The 19,840-nt window shown below is 39.1% G+C and overlaps 1 protein-coding gene across 2 annotated transcripts in view; it reads right to left on the bottom strand.

Moving 5' to 3' along the window:
• mllt10 (MLLT10 histone lysine methyltransferase DOT1L cofactor) overlaps positions 1 to 19,840 on the bottom strand; it is a 51,642-nt gene that overhangs the window by 30,532 nt on the left and 1,270 nt on the right. The window contains exons 2-7 of one of the 2 annotated variants that reach the window (XM_042510239.1): positions 17,045 to 17,124; positions 12,581 to 12,635; positions 9,454 to 9,563; positions 8,504 to 8,607; positions 8,018 to 8,111; positions 3,558 to 3,647 (exon numbers count right to left, since the gene is read on the bottom strand). In XM_042510239.1, coding sequence (XP_042366173.1) covers positions 3,558 to 3,647; positions 8,018 to 8,111; positions 8,504 to 8,607; positions 9,454 to 9,563; positions 12,581 to 12,635; positions 17,045 to 17,124 — 533 coding nt within the window. The remainder of the gene's footprint in view (positions 1 to 3,557; positions 3,648 to 8,017; positions 8,112 to 8,503; positions 8,608 to 9,453; positions 9,564 to 12,580; positions 12,636 to 17,044; positions 17,125 to 19,840) is intronic. The other variant, XM_042510240.1, reaches the window with a different exon arrangement.

Genomic DNA, 19,840 nt, shown 5'->3' with positions numbered 1-19,840 from the left:
ACACACACACACACACACACACACACACCTGAGCCTACTGATCTCTGACCCTGGAATGTGGATATAGAGAGAGAATGTGTGTGTGTGTGTGTGTGTGTGTGTGTGTGTATGTGTGTGTGTGTGTGTGTGTGACAGAGTACAAATGAGTGAGAGGGAGGATACTCTGACTAATGCAAATAAGACAAAATTAACAAAAGCCAGAGAAGAAGGGCTGGATGGTATATGGATACACACGCTGAAGCTGGTATTGTTTGACACAATGACTAAGAAGGATAAAACATCACACAACATGCTAAATTCTCAATTTTGATTCCACAGATTATTTTATGACCGAACACAATGAAACATCTATTGTCGTGTTTCATGCTTGTCTATCAAAAACATTAACTATGACTTAAATTTAAAAAAAAAGATAGAAAAATGGAACTCAAAGCAAATAAGTCTTTTTGGCACAGCATCATTTTAAAAATCTCTCCTCAGCTTTCTGCATAAACAAAGGTGTACAAATAAATGCAACATCTCATCTAAAAATGAACATTTCATTCAGAGGTTGAATTTCATTTGAACAATTGTTTGTCAAGTCATTCAGGTGACAAAAACAAGCAGGAGCTGACTGCACAGACACCTACAAAATGCACCCATCAATTCTTCCTTCCTTAAAAACAAAACTGAGATAACTGAATTCCATGATGTATTTTTAGGAAAAAAAGAAGACAATTTTCACTATGCTAATCCTCTTAATTTTATGCTCATCATAACAAAAACGTACAAGCACTGAGCTGATTTGAAAGATCAATATCAGCATTGTGTAGCCCTGTCATATTTTACTTTGGTCCATTAAATCTGTCTGTATCAGTTGTTATACTAATTTGTTTAAGACTGATTTTACATAAAACTTGCTACAGCAAGGCATCTCTATAATATATGCTTGCAGAGTTGAATTTATTTAATTAGAAAGTTGCAGCAGACATTTGTAATATTTTCATTTTCGCCCAGAGCTTTCATTTGTGATTGTTTTCACAGTAGGTTTATACTGTTTTATACAGGCAACATCTTTCCAATGCAGATTTTAAAGCATCCCCTGACCAAATTAAATTGGTTTTACGAATGCACTTAGTATGCAGTGTGCAGCTGCATTAAATATCAGGGACATATGGAGAGCATTTTAGATGACCGAGCAGAATTGTACAACTTGATTAAAATGTCATCTTATAAAACATTTTATTGTTGCCAGATAAAAATCCTGTTGTGATCCACATTTGTTAAACAGTGAGGTGGTCTGGACCAAGTTTCCCTCAGGCTAAAAATTCTCTCTCTCTCTCTCTCTCTCTCTCTCTCTCTCTCTCTCACACACACACACACACACACACACACACACACACACACACACACACACACACACACAAAAGAGCAAAAGCTCTGACTCATGTCTGAGTATGTTAAGTACTTGTTCTTGCTTGTTTTATCTAATAAGCATCCTTTGTTTGCTGCAATGCACTTTGCTGTGAAGTGCTTGATTAACTTCACACACTGACACCAACTTCAATATTTGGATGCTGTAAACTCTTCCCAGTGATTGCTACTTAAGAAGAGAGTAAGGATGGATGCATTTTCAAAGTGCTGTCCACACAGGGCACACTGTTGGAGAGAGTTGGGTGACAAGAATCAATGACACTATAGAGAAAACTTTCTAAACAGCTCAACTGTAAAGGGACAGTCATGTGGCTACTTTAGTACATTCTATATTTATACAACACAGAGCTGAATATTTCTACCTACCTGTTACACTCCAAGGCTACATCCACACTAACACGTTTGTGTCATAAAATTCTTCTTATGTGTGTAGCATAACGCTAGTCCTTTCCCACTGCCATGACTTCCTTCAAGGATACTGCTTTTGGTACGGCGCTTATATGCCGCCATATTTGCTTTGTAACGATTCCCAATCTGCTTTCTGCTCCTTGACCACATTGCACTCATTTTTCTTTCAGTAACAGTTCCTTTTTTTTGTCGGTCAAAAAAAACACAAAAAAAAAAAACCAAAAATCCAACGCTGGTTTTCTCTGGTCTTACTTTTTACTATCTCCATAGTATTTTCTGTGGCTGAGTAACCGGCAGCAAAGAATCAGCATCTGTATGCCCAGTGAACCTGAATGGTCGTGCGTGTTTCCCACAGAATTAAAATCTATGTGTGGTGGTAGCTGAGGACAGGAGTTGGGGGTTCAGCAAACTCTTTTCAATCTTGTGTATGTGTGTGTCCCTTTTTTTTTTTATCATTCAGTGCCCCCCTCTCTAAATTCTGATGTTTTTGCGGGTCTGTGAACACAGCATAGGCAGAACTCATCATGAGTCCTTTTTTTCCTCAGCAGCTGTTTAAGGAGTTTGAGTCACTTGTCAATTATTTGATCTGTCGACTCAGTCAGAGGTGATTCAATGCGTATAGCATGCGTTCTGGGGGGGGGGCCGTGAAAAAACCAAATAGTATAAATGTTCCAATAGTGCTCCTAATGAACACTCCAGCTCCAAAAAAAAATAAAATCAAGCATAAATTATTACATAGATTATTTCTGATAGGGTACTAAAACTCTTGTATGTAATGTGATTGCTCTTGTTTAAACACACAGTTTTGAAAATAAAATATATTAGCGTGCATGTGGCCCAATACTGGCCCGCAAAAGTTGTACTCCGGTCCTATAAGGGCTCCATACACATGACAAAAAACAAAAAGTGGAACAGATGACTTGACACCTCGTGCAAATTCAGATTTTTCGCAGCCTGTGATTACATGTTCTGCTAACAGCTGTGACTGATTAAGTCACACTAATGTAGCATTCATTAAAGGCTGCGATCACTGGTGGGTGTTGGTGAGCTGCAGTCATACTCACAGTTAAAGACCAATCCAAATGCAACTGATACGGAGTATATATAAAACAATCACAGCACTCACTTGGACATCAAATTAAAAGGACTTGTTATATATTAAAGACCTTTTGAAAAGCTGAAGGACAGATTGATGCATTATGAGGTGTGATGTTAAACACAGTATGCTCAAATCAATAACATCTATAGGTTTTACCTTGAAAAAAATATAAATAAATTACTACAAGATACCAAATGAATTCTTTTCAAGGACCTTTATCCATTTCAAAACAAGTCACTCATTTTTCTCAGATCAACTGACTTAAGGGTCGACATCTGCTGTTTTTTTAATTGCCAACATATAATATATTAAGATATGACACCTACGTCTACAATAATGAATCAAAAAACCACACACCTCTTTTTCCATTTGCCTTGTTAATTCAAACTAAAATATGTCTTCTGAGACTCCGCTTGTCATAAATAATGTCCTGCCAATATATTCAAAGACTGACTCCATAAATGCTCATTATAAAGCCATTACAAGAACCGCTGAAAAGTATTATTGATCAATGCTTTTCCGTGAATTTGCCTGTGCCTGCACAGTGTGAGCATGTAACAGTGAGGGCGTGTGTTTCTGGTGGAGTCACAGTTGGTGGTTTGGGCATAGAGAGGGTAAGATCTGAGGGCTGTCTTACCTTCTTGTCCGTGTCTGGGGGTCTATCCATACACTGAGAGGGAGAGTCACTTAAGCTTTGAGACCTACTACCACGGCCCCTGCTCCTTCGCTAAAAAGGTAAAGAGGAACTCCAAGTTACTGGATGAAGTCCAAAGAAGAGAGTCTAAAATTAGACCAAAAAAAGAACTCTATGATAAAAAAAATAATAATAATTAAAACTTAAACTAGAAAAGGCTGACTGAACTTAAGGAAAATTCAAAATTAAAAGACAGTCAAAAACATTGTCACAAGCATTGGTTGGAATTGGTGGTTATGAGTTAACTTATTGGTCACAATTAAGTAAAAAATGCATGGTGACAGTATTAAAACAAAAATGCATTATACCTCCACTGCTCCTCTGTTCAAACTTCATTGACCAAACAAACCATTGGGCTAAGTCATTCAAGTGTTGAAAATCCGTCAATACTACACATTAGAAAAAACAATCAAGACTGAGGGCAACAGTAAGGCCCGACACCACCATAAGTTGTGTTTCACTGCTGTTTTAAAACTCCTTTGCCAGAGCTAGGATCTAAAGAGGCATCATGGGACACTTTTGAGAGGTCTTGGTTATCGATCTCAGTCCAAGTCAGCTTGCTCTTGCTCATAGCATGTGTTGCCATGTGATAAACAACTACATCCTCAAATTTACAGCCAAATTACCTCCAGGCATAGATCAAGGCGTGTGTTTACCCAGTCTCTATTCAAAAGTACAGATCTATGACCAGAGACTGTGTTTCTTTTGGCATTTCATGTAAAGCTGACTCTCCAAGGCAACCTGGTGCACCATGGGATAAATCCTCCTCTCCTGGCCTCACATACAGCTCACTGGCAATCTCTTCCCTTTTAAAGTCTAAATCTGGATTTCCATACTGACATACTGTACAGCACATAGGAAAAAGATCAACAAATACTACTATACTAATACTATTGAAGAATACAAGATTTTTATTCCACTCAAAGCCTGAAAAAATAAAAAACAATTGTATCACTCAATCTTGCTTTATTTTTAGTTATATATTCTCTGCAGATTTGAGTGCATTGTTTTAGTGTTTTCTACTAAAATGTTTCAGCAAGCGACATTATGCTACCATTTTGAGTTGAACTTTTATTGGACGCCATTTCTGTTTATTCCTGTTGCTCAATCTGAAAGCTCAACAATAGACGAAAAAACAAAATGAGGAAGTTAATCAAATATTAACTCCTTATTTAACTAAATTAAATAGGGAAGCAGCTGTCTGCTCAGAGATCATTAGGAAACTTAAAGTTTCTGGTAAATGACCATCCTTAAAAACCTACTTACCATTGGCTATATTTTATGTAATTTCCAGTAAAAAACACAATATATATCAAAATATAAAACATGTATTTTTGTTTAAAAAGTACAAATGTGGAAAGATAGCAAGTACTAACGCATTTTAGAGCAGTTATGTCTCCGGTCGAGTGCACAGTACGTGTTTTACATGATGTAACAGAGGTGCATATTTAAGGTATTCAGTGAGGACATAGAGCAACGCTCCCTTACTATTTGGGCACTAAGTAAAATTCATGTAAGGCAATTTCACACAAATGTTTTAAAAAGTGCATGCAGAGCACCTGCCAGAAGATAACAGCAGAGGAAAGTACGCTGGTGTTTTTGGCATGGAAATATAAGATTCGGACGAATTAGCACAGCATGATGGCTTTGAAGCATTCCCAAAATAGTTCTACATAAAAAGTTCTACATATGTAGACTATATAAATATTATCTATCTATATATATTTATATATGTATATATATTTTATAATCTAGTTAAATATGTTACAAATGACATTTCAGCGCATGTATCCAGTAATGTGTATTGAAAAATGCTTTAAAAGTGACCCTACCAAATAAGGACAAATTATTCACAGTGTTGATGAAATCAACAACAAGCAAGTATAATCAAAGTTTGAAATTAAATTTGGCCACTGACAGAGTCCAGTCAAATACCATATGTTGCTAACATGCCGTAAACATCCATCAAGTGGTATTTTATGAAACCCACTCTGCTAACAACATTGCTTTTCTCGTCATTGATTCCCTCTCGTACATTCCTGTCATCCATACAATCCCAGCTTAATGACATTATGCCCCAGCATCCAAAGCCATTCATACACGATCAATATAACAGCATGAGTCTTTCCATCAGCATTTGTTAACATTGCAAAATGTCATCTGTGTGTGTGTGTGTGTGTAAACTACAAATAAAGCCTGTCCTGTGTTTCTAGCCTACCATTGTTTCAGAAATTACAATAGTTAGGTCACGCTACTGTTATTCATATTTGCGTCCCTCCCCAAACTGGTGCAGTGTGTATATGCACACGTGTATACCTTGTTACAGGTTATTAACTATTGGAGATGTGGAACAAAATCTGGATCACAACAGGGCGTCTCTTCAGTAAACGTGCACTAAAAACACATTTGCTCTGCATATCCAGTTGTTGGATTGGTGTGTTGATATGCCTATCCTTTTCATTCTTCTCTTATCTGATTGAATTCTGCTTGACAATGGGCTAGCTATCCACCTATCAGGTTTGCTTTATGCTGGTTGCATAGTCAGAGCAAAGCTAACAGACTACTAAAGATAAGGTAGCTATCAAGGACTAGAAACTAGCAATGTGCTTTTCAGGAGTGATCGCCAATTGTTTGGCAAGAAAATCTGAAGTGCAGACAAAAGAGACTGTGCTTCTGTCTTTTTTAGGTTGATCGTTATACTCATTTACACCATAAATATCACTATACTTAGCACACCACCTAGAAAAGAAGAAAAAGCCAACTGAACTGACATTGCAACTTTATTGAAACAATGTGTCCAATTTATGTAAAGCAGCACTAAAGCCCCTTCTACTACTGCTGCTGACTAAAAAATAAAATCTAACTGACAGCACGGGAGACTTGAGAAATAAATCACTGAAATATTTACTACAGAATTTAACATACAGAAATAATGTTTAAGCCTGACCAAGCTCAAAAGGACACTATAGAGCATCTGCAGAACCAACCCGCTGTACCCACTCTGGGCTTAGTACTAATACACAAGGGAGTGGAGGGGACCCTGGGCCACTATTAGAGAGATTAGAGGCATCAGGAAGGGAGGGGGAATAAGAGTAGATGGAAATGGAAAGATGGAGGGTAAAGGACAGGTGGAAAAGAGGCAGGCAGTGGGGGGATGGATTCAGTGGTCTTGTGAAAGAGGAAGCAGATGGGGGAGAAAGATAGATGGAGGGGATGGGGGTAGAGGCCAACAGAGACCGGAAGCTGACTGAAGGAGAGAGATGGCCAAGCAGGAAAAAAGAAACTGACAACGGAGGAAACGTTGGACAAAAGATGGAGAGGTAGAGGAGACGGGGAAGTAGTATCAAGGAGAAGGACAGGGATGTGAAGGGCTAAGGCAGGTAGAGACACAAGAAAAAGAAGAGGGAAGAGGTGATGGTGGGTCATCTCTCAAGTGGCAGCAGAGAAGTCATTCACAAGATGAAAGGTATTTCTCACTGTGTTCCAACCGAGCCAGTATGTGTGTGTTAACTCTACATGGTCATCCGTGCTTGTAGTTAGCGGAACAAAAAAACACATGAATCAGCATTCAAACTGTTAGGAGACACGTAGCCTTTAGATACTCTCATGCATATATATGTAGTGAAGTGCAACTAACACTGTGTCTGCTGCAAGACGTCCAACACACCAGTTAGAGTGGTTTCATAAATAAAGTACATACAGTGAAATCAATGCTTAGTTCTGAAGGGAAGACAGTGAGTCTAATACAAGCAAAACACTAGCTATCGTTGCTAATCTGAAGTTTTAGAACGCTGCAGTAAAGCAGTGGCAATGCATCGACAGCAGATATGCAGCTAGGGGCGCTGTGTGGGTAGCTGTTGTTGACAAGTCAAAGTTGCGAGTTGAGATGGCCTTTTAGCGTGCAAAGGTAGACATATCTTTGGTTGTCCTTGAGCATAAAGTTGTAAACAGACAAAAAAGATCGACGCTTTTGTAAAAAGCCTCTCGGAGCCAATCAAGAAATCTGTCAATTACCTACCACCACATAGTCCCGCCTACATTAGTAAACCCTTTATTGGTTGTATAAGAGACCTTTTTGACACAAATTAATCATTGTTACTGGGTGGTTAAAAAAAAGAAAGAGATATAACTTTTGCGATTAATCTTCTACCCTACTGCAAGCAATTGTCAGCTTGTACATTTATACCACAATATTTACAAAAAACAAGCTTCCTCCCTGATTAACTGGTACAGTCAATGATTAATCATAACCAAATCAATTTTTTTTCCCTTACATGCGCAGAATGGGTTATGGGAACAACAGAAAAGAAAGTTGAGAATAATGACCTACTGTCTAGTGATGTGTGAGGTTGTGGTTTAGAGGATCAAAAGATCTGTAGACAAAAATATGAGATGACACTTACCAATTTGCTGTGGTGGTATTTGCAATATCCACAGTACTTGACATTGTCTGCGTCCGATCCTTGTTCCTCACACAACAACCCCGCAAACTGGGCACTGCAGCAGAGACGAGTGTAAAGGCAATAAAGAGAGGTAAAAAAAACAGAAGACTTTCTTAAATGTATGTGTGACATTGTAACACAATAAGTATCATAATACCATCAAGTACCGATCATGAAACAGTATGATTTGAACCCAAGGAAGCAGAAGCAGACATAGCATAAAAATCCAGGTTTGACCACTCTACAGCAGGCTGTGATGTCGTTACAGTTTGGAATACATGAAAATCTTCAATATTCACAGTGACTCAAAGTTTTTTTCTACTACATTACTCACAAGTATATCAAATCTACAAGTCTTTACTTAGTGTGTGTACTCTAGTGTGTGAAACAGCAGAAACAGTGTCCTTCTTTGTCTAGTGAGGTTGATGTGATGTGAACGGGTCTCACCATGTGACATGGAAGGCCTGCCTGCAGCCATGTTTGTTGCAGGTCATACAGGCTCCAGTGGCGGCTTTACTTTCTCTGCCCTGGTCCTCACAGATATAACATGTCTGCACACGCACCCACGCACAAACACGCGCGCGCGCGCGCACACACACACACACACACACACACACACACACACACACACACACACACACACACACACACACACACACACACACACACACACACTTTATTTGGATCCCATTAGCGACTACCAAGGTAGAAACTATTCTTCATGGGTTCAAAACAAGTACACATTACATCATAGGGAAAAAAAATAAGTATGTAATTAAAAATCCAAGGCAAGGGAACAAAAGACTAAAAGAAAACAGGCAAACTGCAAAAACAAACCATAACAACAACAATAATAAAACTACTAATGAAAATAATTACAGTAATGACAGCAAGTACCCACACTATCTAAATAATCAGTAAAAATTTCATACAGATTAAAAATGACAGCAGCACTACTATAAAATATAATGTACAGTGACAGAAAAATAAAATGTCCAAGAGAGTTCTTTTATTGAATTCAATGAGTATATTGTCAGATATTCTTAGGAGAGGGGCTGGTGTTGTGTGCCGTCGGGTATTTCTTTAACCTCTTTTTAAGACCTATTTTAACTGTTAAATGTGTAATATTTGATGCAAAAAAACATTCCATATTTCCATTCCTCTGAACAAAAACAGTCTGTTGGCATTCATTTTTGAAACAGGAAGTGAAAACAATATCTTGATACATGCTTTGTATCAAAGTTATGGTCATTACTATAAAAGATTGATGGTCATGACACACCTAATGGATTTTAGATGAGCAGGAGAACCACTGTAATTCCAAAAACTGACCCCGTCCATCAGAGTTACATTGTGTGTGTGGTGTGGTGTCTAAATGCATAGATGCGTTCTGTTACCTTGTTGTAGCGCTCATGTGGCACAGATTGGAGCACTATGGGCTCCATGGTTGAGACATTCGCGAACTCCACTTCAGGTATGTAAAGGGCACAAACGACATGGGCCCAGCCTGCAAACACACACAGAAAACAACCATCAACCTCTGAACATGTGTGATTGCAAAAAGTTTGTGGCAACACTTCAGAGTTTACGTGATGATTAAAAACCATCTGTGAAGGTCTTGAGAAGGAATAAGAGTGAAGAACTGCATTCATTCCATATGTTGGTTGCAAGTTGCAAAGGACTGATAGTTGCCTTATAACCTGAACTGCTCCATATATCATCAACAGAACTTTATCAACTGGGTAAAACAAAAAACAGCCTTTCCCTGCGCATTCTTTTGAGTTGTAACTCATGACACAGGCTCTAAAAAATGTGACGTCTCTACTCTAAATGCATAACTGACTTTGCAGCACTTTGGCCTGGTATATTTGAGTTGGTATGAGTGCAGCTTTTTCAACTCTGATGAGGATCAAACAACTAAACAAGGGCAGCCAATCATGATTCCCTTCTCATCCATCACGCTGCACTACATGATACCTCATCTCCTCTGACTCTATCTGCACGGTGTCACTTAAGTCCATAAAGTCCAGCACAGTTTCAATGTCCAGGTATTTCCTCCTGACCTCTTTGTGACCTTTGTGAAGAATTTTAAAAAAAGCTGTCAGACTCCACAAAAGACGGGCAAATGCGCAGCACAACTCAAAATAGTCCTTTGAATGTGTTAGTTGTCAGTCCATGAAACTTGGATTTATTGTCAATGTGAACCCAAAATGGACCACGCCTAAAGGCAATAGCAGATAATACTTATTTGACTCTAGCACTAACACACTGTTTCCCACAGAATAAGAGTGTATGTGTGGCTCTAGCTGATGACAGTAAACTTTTCCCAATACCAGTGTATCCCTATGTGTCATTTGGTATCCCCGCTCTAAATTCTGAGGTTTTTGTGGGTTCGTGAACGCAGCGCGGGCAGAGCTATCCGTGACTTTTTTATCTCCTCAGCAGCAGTTTGTGACTTGCGGGACAGATAATTGCTCTGTTGATCTGTTAAGAGCTGATCAGATCAGATCAGATCAATGGATGAGAGGAGCAGCTGCTGCAAGTGAATGCAAACTTTTCTCAGTCTGTGCCCAGAATGTGCTCTATGGTTTTTGAGTGTGACGCAATGAATAACAGAACGGTATCTAGATCTTTCAACAGCGCACCTAATGAATGGTCCAGCTCCAAATACAGAAAATCTATTTGTGGCGACAGATGTTTTAATCATGGCAGGTCGCCACAAATAAATGAATGTGTGGGAAACCCTAAAATGTGGTCTGGACCCATCATTAATATGCCAAATTGTAGTTTTGGTTCCATTCACATTCACACATTAAACATAAATTGAACTTTGGGTTCAACTTTGAAATGCTACATCGTAAATGTAGAATTTGCAACCTGGTAGTTAATCTATCTAAGTAGCCGTTTATTGAGCCCTAACACACACAGCTGCCTGTCAGTGAAGACAAACTGGGGGCGGTGGGATGACAGTGGGGCATAGTGGAGTGGCAGCAGAATTGACGACGAGCTGAGGAGGAGCAGAAGGCGGTCAACGCGAGGTCAAATGGAGGTGGGAGTCTCCTGCCACGCTGGAGGTGTCTGTTTTTCCCCCATAGCGGAAACAAAAACAGGCTTAAACTTACAGTTGAACCCCTGACCTGCCTTTGACCTGGTGAGCGGGACAGGGGGAGGAGGGCAGAGGGCGGGACAGAGGGGAGGCAGCGGGTGTGAAATGGGGGCATGTTGTTGTTTTGAAGTCCCTCCAAGAATCTGGAAGAGGCCTATAAAACAGGACTATAAAAAGTGGCACAGCCTTCCTCCTCAAACTGAGTTTTCACACTTTTACACCCCAAATAGCCAACAAAGCATCCTTTAACAAACATCCCATACTCCAAGACATTATCAGGGAACAATCTGTTGAGAACATGAGCCTAAATTTAACTGATAATAAGGCTAAAATGTGGTATATGTGGTTTGAAACAAACAAAAAGACTGTCAGTTCTTGATAATGGCTTTATGAGCTTCCGTGGTAAACTCGGGTAAAACTATGATGACAGTGTTAGGTAGTTAATGTTGTACTTACTGCAGCAGGTAAAGAGCTACAAGTACAGTGAAACCACACCAGTACAAATTAGAAAATGCTCTTCTGCTGCCACTTATCTAGTATTTCTTGGCTCTGACCTGTTGCTGATTTTCACTTGTTTTCATCAAATCTCTTTAAATATATGCATGTCACAGATGTATTTAAACCCTACAATTAAAAGAGCACCAATATTTAGTCGGTATCTAGACTTAAAGAGGACAAAAACAGAGGCAAGAAGCAGCAGCAGCTGTAAACTTAATTTCTGTCTCCTTTCTTCTCTTCCTGCTATATGTTCAGAGGGTAGATCAAATACCCATTTCAGACTAATCCCTTTGCTGTGCTTTATTACTGTCCCACCTGAAATAACAGCAACTACCACACAGATCAACAAGTGAAGAGGAACTGACAGGAGCAGAGAAACGGACGGTCGGGGAAAGAGATGGCGAGAGAAAAATGGGAGGAAGAAGAGAGGGAGAGAGGGGTCATGGGAAGGGTAAAATAAAAGAGAAAGTAGTAAAACGGTGTGTGTTAGTGTTGTCCTGATGCCTCCCTGCAGGCCTGGACACAATCCCACAGCTGTGCCTCTCTCTCTGACTGACTCAACACACACACACACACACACACTCACATACACACAGAATATTTACAGTCTCCACCAAGCTGACCTCCCAATGAACCCAGAGAGGAGACTCCTCACAGGCCATGCACTATACCCATCCTGGCCCGCCCCCTCATAAACATACACAGACACACACACATAAAACATGGACTGGCAAGGACGGCAGAGAGAGGCAGCACACACAACAAACAGCGACATAACTCTCCCAGCACGCTCACACCCCTTAAACTTGCCGGTGACATGCAATTAATGACAAAATACACAAGAGGCTCACCACAGATGTGTGCGTGTGTGCATGTGTGCGTGTGTATATGTGTGTTTAAGTAGCTGAGAGGGATTCTACCTCCGTTGTCTGTCCTCTTGAGGGCTCCATCTTTGTGGGGACACAGTTCACATCTCTGTGGGGAAAAAAAGAGACACCAGGTCAGAAACAACAGGTCATCCACACAGGGAGAGGTAAACACAGAAAAGTATGACAAATATGCCAGTGTGTGAGATAAACTGGCAAGCGGCCCTGACTTGGGCACAAGGCCAGAAACTCTATGGGAAAACACCCTCACTACCTGCCACCTGAGGTTATTTATCACTCCAAGTGTGTGCATGTCCTGTATATCAGCAAATACAAGTCCTCCAGCAATTATTTCTGCTGCTCTGAGCCTGACAATTGAACTCTCACTCAACTCACACATAAGCTGCCGTTGCTCATCTTAAGGCCTTAACTACAAAGAGCACAGTGTGTGTGAACTGTAAGCGGAAAGACTTCCATGTCCCTTCTTTCCTTATTTCTTCCTCCAATACTTTTCTGTGGCATGTTTAAGCTCACACCTCGCAAACAAGACAGTAAAGGTGCCCCAACTCCACAGTACTATCTTAAAATCCATCTTTTTGAAGGGTTTTGAATATCTATATTTAATTTATTATAAATGTTTTTTTACTGTAAAGTTGTGGTTAAAAAAGTGCTGTACAGTCAAATTGTTGCTTTATTTACACTTTAATTCACAATCTTTCTAAACTCAGCACTTGCAAGCGATAGACGGGATGAACTTTAATGAAACCATTTAAATGCCACAAGTGTAAACACCTTTCCCAAATATTCCTTTATTAGGCAAACAAAGTGGAGTCATAATTGATCGACTCGAAAGGTCAATTTGATTCAGAGCACTCAATTCAAGAAAGGCGATGGATGCTTTATTAGGAGAATTACAGATTTTAAAAGTGAGGGTAATTATTTATCACTCTTCCATTAACCTAACACTTTGCAGGAAGTTGGGTACTTCACTTTCCTACCTGCGTTTTTCATTTTCAGGTTACTCTGTCAATCAGAAAATAACTAATTTTACTAGCTACAGTTATCCACTAACTTTGTGCACAATGTGATCCTTTGAGAATGCTACAGGTGGCCCTACGACACAATACAATCACGACACTTAAAAGTCACAATACAATATTACTGCAATTTCAAATGTCTTGCAATATGTTAAGTATTTAGATAATACATGTTGCGTTACATTGTGATTTTATTACCTATTTTCAAATGCAAATTATGTCCCCAAAGAAAAACATTTGTTTTATGTAATAAGATTAAGTTCTCATCTCATTTTTATTGTAGCAATTTTTATCTAGTGGACAGCAAAAGATATTTATATTATTATTCTAGTCGGCTACCAAAAGTTTAATTTGTATTTGCAATATTAATAATTTATGTACTAAAAAAATTAAATTTTTGGGGTCCATGTTTTGATAGGTTTTTGCAACACCAGCCTGTATTGATTTTTCCCCTGACCCTTGCAAACTGACACACTCATGTAATTACCAACTTGTTAAAACACTTTTGTATGCTTATATTGTGATATTTAAAAGGAACACCTCACCCATTTGTCCGCTGCACAGCCTGAAATAAGGGACTAACAAGTTCACATCTTCCTTCAAGGAGAATGATGTTCGGCTTTTAAAAACACTGCATTTAAAGATTTTGTATACTTTGACACTGCTTTGCAACTTTCAAAGCATTTGCATGTACTTGAGTGACCTGGTTGTAATAGTATTTCTCCGCTAAACTCATTTCTGAATTGCCATGTACACGAGAAACCTGGTTTCCTTCACCAGGTTAAGAGGTTAAAGGAAAACCAAGTTGTCCTGCTAAATTTCTGCAAGAGCAACTTTGCCCTCTGCACACACATGAATACAGCTAGTCGGCAGATCATTCCTAGCACCTGTATCAACAACTACGCAAGTAAATCTTGCCCTGACAAAATCTCGACAGGTCCTTAGAAGTTTGCCGAGGTCATATTAAGTTGAAACTCAGCAACTTAGCCATAGCAGTTTATGGCTTTTCACAAAAAGAGCACATAAAGTATGTAAACGCTTTGGCCAAATTCAGTTCAGCTCTAAGTGACATGATTCAGAGGTCTAAGGAGAGCCGGTCAGTCCAGCTATTGTTGGAAATGCAGTGCTTTCCAGGGCCGTTTCCCTGCCTCAGCAGTAACATTTTCAAGTTGCAGACTTGATAGCTTACTTTTTGCACACTACAGAATGGAATTTAGTTAAGTTGGTAAACTGGCCACAAACAAGCATTTCTGATAGGTTCTATTGAGCGTTTCATAAGGAGTTAATATTATTTGGTGACATATGAAAGTAACTGGTGGAGAAAACAGATTGTGGGCCGTAGGAGACAGCACACACCACAGAAAGTGCTGCCTGTGCAGGAGGTAGCTCCACGAAAAGAGGCAGTAACATGCAGGTCTGTGCAGACCTCCAATACAATTTCACTAGTTATAATGCCTTTGATACAGCAGCTTCTGCCAAGCTGTATAGAGATTTAAGATGAAGCAGTAACACAGGGTGAGCACAACACAAGCAAGCTTCTGAGTCCTACTAATGAGTGAAACAATGATACTACTGCTGTGTGTTAATGCCATTTGATACAATAAAGAAAGTCCTTCTTAGGTTCCCTGTTAAGGAAAAGCCAAAGGAAAGCTCTAAAAAGTCAGTTTTGTACAATGTAAAAGACATCTTCAAATAAACCTAACCTGTTAGGCCCCGATCAGACATCAGAGCGCATGTTATAGGTTACAAAACGTGAGGTGTACCACACTGTCATTGAAATCTGTCCCAATAAGGCAGAGCGCTTTTGCAGCTTGCTGTGTCTTTTTTAACTAAGCAACCACCAAATCACTTGTCCTTAGCCAAAATGTTTTTTGCTGTGATGTTAACTTACAGATCTGTACCTTAAATCTGCATTAATAATGCTAAAGGGAACTCCAGAACCCCAGAAAAAGGAGAAATCTCAGGGAGGACCATCAGCTGGTCCAGGAGCTTAACCTGGATGATACTTATTTCAGGATAAGTCTGGCAGTTTAGCAATCGATTGTTAGTCATCAGGCCTAGTTATGGTTGGTTAAAAGTTACAAAGAAGTTGAGGTGGCAGTTTATTCACATATGTCAAGTAGCTTACATAGGGCAACATTGAGAGTAAGCTCATGTTAGCCTCACAAAGACCATGTTTGTGACTACTTGTTATCACAACTACAGAAGGCGCACTTAATTCATCTGTCTGGACAATGAAAAAAAAAAAACACCAATGACATTGGGCCCTTTTTTCCCCACTCTGATTTAAAGTTTTTTCAACTCAAGGTGATAGGAGTGCTCTTACAAAAATGAGAGGTGCATTTAGTGGATAAATTGACTCAAAAGCAGGGAGCAAAACACTTCGAAAAATGATAACAAAAAGCCGCTGCAGGATGTCGAAACACTCTCTGTCTGATTAGAGCTTTGAATTCAGGTAAAACACAGAAATCCAGCAAGCCATACAGTAAGGCTGGGCAATATTTCAATATTGTTTGTCATCTACGACTGTGACTGCATTGCAGGATACTAGGTATGAGCATCGTTAATTTTTATTGATATTAATACCATTATCAAGACTCCTTAACCAGTCTTTATTGATACCACTATTGATACTTTTCTATTATTTGGTGGAACGACGAGGCGACAATGTGTTTTAATCTTATATTGCTGGGGAAATAAATGTCTCACCCAAACAATGGTATTATTCAAGTTTCTCACCAATAACTAAATTTTCTTTTTCTTGATGTTACATTTGAACACATCGTGATGACATTTTATTTACCTTTGTATAAATTGCCATTTTACTGAGCCGACCATGAACACATCACAATGAAACCATATGGAACCTCGTTTATTTAGCTAACTAGCTCTTATCCTGCCAACTTCAACCCGAATTCCAACACTGGATTACTATTTTTAATCAAGGGGACTTGCTATTAAGTTTGGGTGTGCTGGGATTTAAATGTCGTGACTCGACTCGAGATGTAATGTCACCTTATAGGACCCGCTGAACTCCATAGCGGTATCAATAAGCTCCATCATTTCTGATTTTGATATCGGTTTTGAAAAAAGCGGAAAAGAACTGGGTTTCAAACCCCATCCCTTCATGATGCATTGCATGATTGTATCTTTTAATATTTAAAAATAGCAATAAACAGTTGTTCTGTCTACTTTCTCTCATAACTAAAATATTCAGAAACAGTAGGCAGCTCATATTTGGAGCAGATTAAAAGACATTTTCTCATCAGCACAAGGTATGATACTGGTTATGAAATCTTGCAGTCAATGTGAACAGACACGCTGAAGATACAAGACCCAACTTGGTGCTATTTTCTTAGTGACCATTTATATCTGCTGGTGCTGTGCAAGGACATGACGTCTACCGTCTTTGTCAGACAGTCCTGTTATTCAAGGAGTTTACTCATAAATGATGAATGGGTAGCTGGATTGTGTAACTCACCACGCGGGCCGCTCTCTCCTGAGATTCACACTTTCTGCAGAACCAAGGACCGGTGGGCACCTGCACGATGCCATAGCAGGCTGAGGACAGACGGAGCGGGTGTGTTAAAGTAAGTCAATACAACCACATTGAAAGACTACAGAATATAATTACGCAGTGATAATGAAACCACAGCAAACCTGACAACGCTTGATAACATCTTTACAATATCATATGATCTCTTCTTCTGACTGGTTTTTACAAGTGCCAGAAGGCAAAGTTGTGACTAAAGTGGTTTGAATGCAGAGCCGAGCAGTGTTTTCATCTGACAGAGTGTCGAACACGCTGCTGTTGTTTTGATATCATGCTACTGACAGCTGACATAGTTTTCCTGCACTACAAAATATTTTAAGCCCCTGGGACAATGACAATGTCAACACATATGGGCATCGATGATAATGCTTTGCTTTTTTGTCAATGTCACCAAGATTGTGGGACGATACATACAGAAACTGCATTCAGACAGTCCACAATCTTTAATAGACCAAACATTTCTATGAAAACAAAAGTCAAAGAAAGAATGTCAGCTGCAGAAACTGCTTAATTTAAGAGCTGAGATGATACGAAATGTCTCACAATGACATGAAGAATTTGCACTTTTATTTTCGCACTGCTGTGTGGATGCTACACAATCAGGGCCACAAGCTCAGAGAGGAGACAATTGTCACTGATGTCGCTCTTCTGACAAACAGTACGCGAGGTTCTGTCAAACCCTAATATTTTGGCATCGCTTTAGCAAACAATATGATTTACAAGATGGAGTGTAACTTCAAAAACACACTGAGTTCTTTCATCTTGAGTTATAACCCGATTCCACTGATGCTTACACGACTCAGACTTGTTTCAGCGCAGGCGGTGCTACCCTAAATACGGCATCACTACCCTAAATAGCCTACCTCTACACATTTTCAGATTATCTCTGATCTGTCCAGAGCTCATAATCCAATGGAATAAACAGCCATAATCCAGATTTCTGAGAACAAAACACCCAGAAGGTAACTGAGTTCAAATGAAGAAACCGGTGACCAGACTTGCAGACAAAACATCAAGTAGCAGTTGGTTGGAATATTCTGCTTCATGCTGCATACTGACTCATTTTAATAATTACAACTGTCTGATCAAATCACTTAAAAACTTGAAACTTTTGCCATGCTAACCGATGGTACATAGAGCATGCAAATGCTTTGATGTTATTTTAAGATTTTCTCTAAGATTCAGAGGTGTCTTCAAACACACAGGGGACGTTTTTATTCATCATCAATGCGTTTACAAAGAGACTGTGAAGAGACAGAAAAAAATTATGACTTTGTTGTGTCGGCGATTCAACACTAACAGTTGCCTTGTACTGTTTTCTCTGCACTGCAATATTACATAGTCTTGTATAATACACCATTTTCCAAAATGTTCTCTCACCATTGATAAATAGTATATTTTCTAATAGTATTAGTATATAGTGTGAAATCTGGACACTCTCACAGTCTGAGTGAAGCACTTCTGGTCTCTCGTGACTCTTTTTTAGATGCATCTCTTCTATGGATTAGTGCCAGTGTCCTGACGGACATCAAAATCATTATTTTTGTTAATTATCCAACAGTTTCAATAAGCTATTTATTGGAAATGTTTGAATGCTGCTAGTTAATCTTTCTTGCAGGAATGTTTCATTTAAACAGATGCTGTCATAACTGTGGTTTTCAGAAAACATCTGGACAAGGTAACGCATGAGATGTTGTTTATCTGAATCAAAACCTTGTCTGATCTTAACTAATGCAGTACAGTCTGCAGGGCTGTCCCAAATGTTTCGAAGCTGCTCACATGGTCATGATAATCAATATCAAAGAAGTATTCGAATGCTTCTGGTTTTCTGTCTCTCTTTTTTTGATTGTTTGTTTTTAATTATACAATCCAATATCATTGATCATTGGCTCAGGCTATAGTCTGTTTTTCAATTCCAGGGTTTCCCCAAACATTTGTATACTTGTGGCAGCCTGCCACGATTAAAACATCTGCCGACATTGATTTATTTTATATTTTGGAGTGCCTTAGGAGTCATTAGGAGTGCTACTGGAATATATATACTGCTCAGTTACTGATCGCATCACACTCTCGGAGTGCAGGATGTACTCTGGACACAGACAGAGCAGCAGAACGCTAGGCACAGTTTAAGTAAAATTTTGCCACTGATTGCCCTAGCCCCAGTTGATAATTCTGTGGGAAACATGGTATTCGTTTGTTTATAAGCCTACATATGAGAGAGTTTATTTTTTTGAGATATTCCTTCTAATTTATTTGATGTGATCATTGCACATTTTGAGGCTGTTCTTGCTTCAAGTAAAAAAAAATTCCATAAGTCTAATTATTGTCCTCGTCTCGCATTTAACTCATAATTACAGTAACAGCAAAGTATATAAATAATGTCCGCGAGTTTGAATGAAGTAAGATAGCTTGTATTTCCCAAGGCAAAGCTCTGAATATTTTCGGATAATTTTCACCGGAGCTTCAAAGGCTTGTCTGCTACCACCAATTCACTTGAGGTAGAAGAAGTGGCTTTTAAGGCATGTTGCATGTATGTCCTTCCAATCATACCCAAAGTGTGTCTGCAAAGTATTATACATTAAATAAAGTATGCAATGTGTTGCATATTTAAAGGTTAAATTAAATGAATTAAAACAGACCACATCTGGGAAGTGACTAGACATTTAACAGAGGGTTCATGTTTGGATGTAAGTGTTTAATCTGTGGTCCTATCGCAACTTTCAA

Source organism: Plectropomus leopardus, chromosome 21 (assembly GCF_008729295.1).
Source record: "Plectropomus leopardus isolate mb chromosome 21, YSFRI_Pleo_2.0, whole genome shotgun sequence".
Classification (NCBI taxonomy): Eukaryota; Metazoa; Chordata; class Actinopteri; order Perciformes; family Serranidae; genus Plectropomus; species Plectropomus leopardus.
Note: the sequence above shows the minus strand (reverse complement) of the source record. Positions and strands in the feature narration are given on the sequence as shown.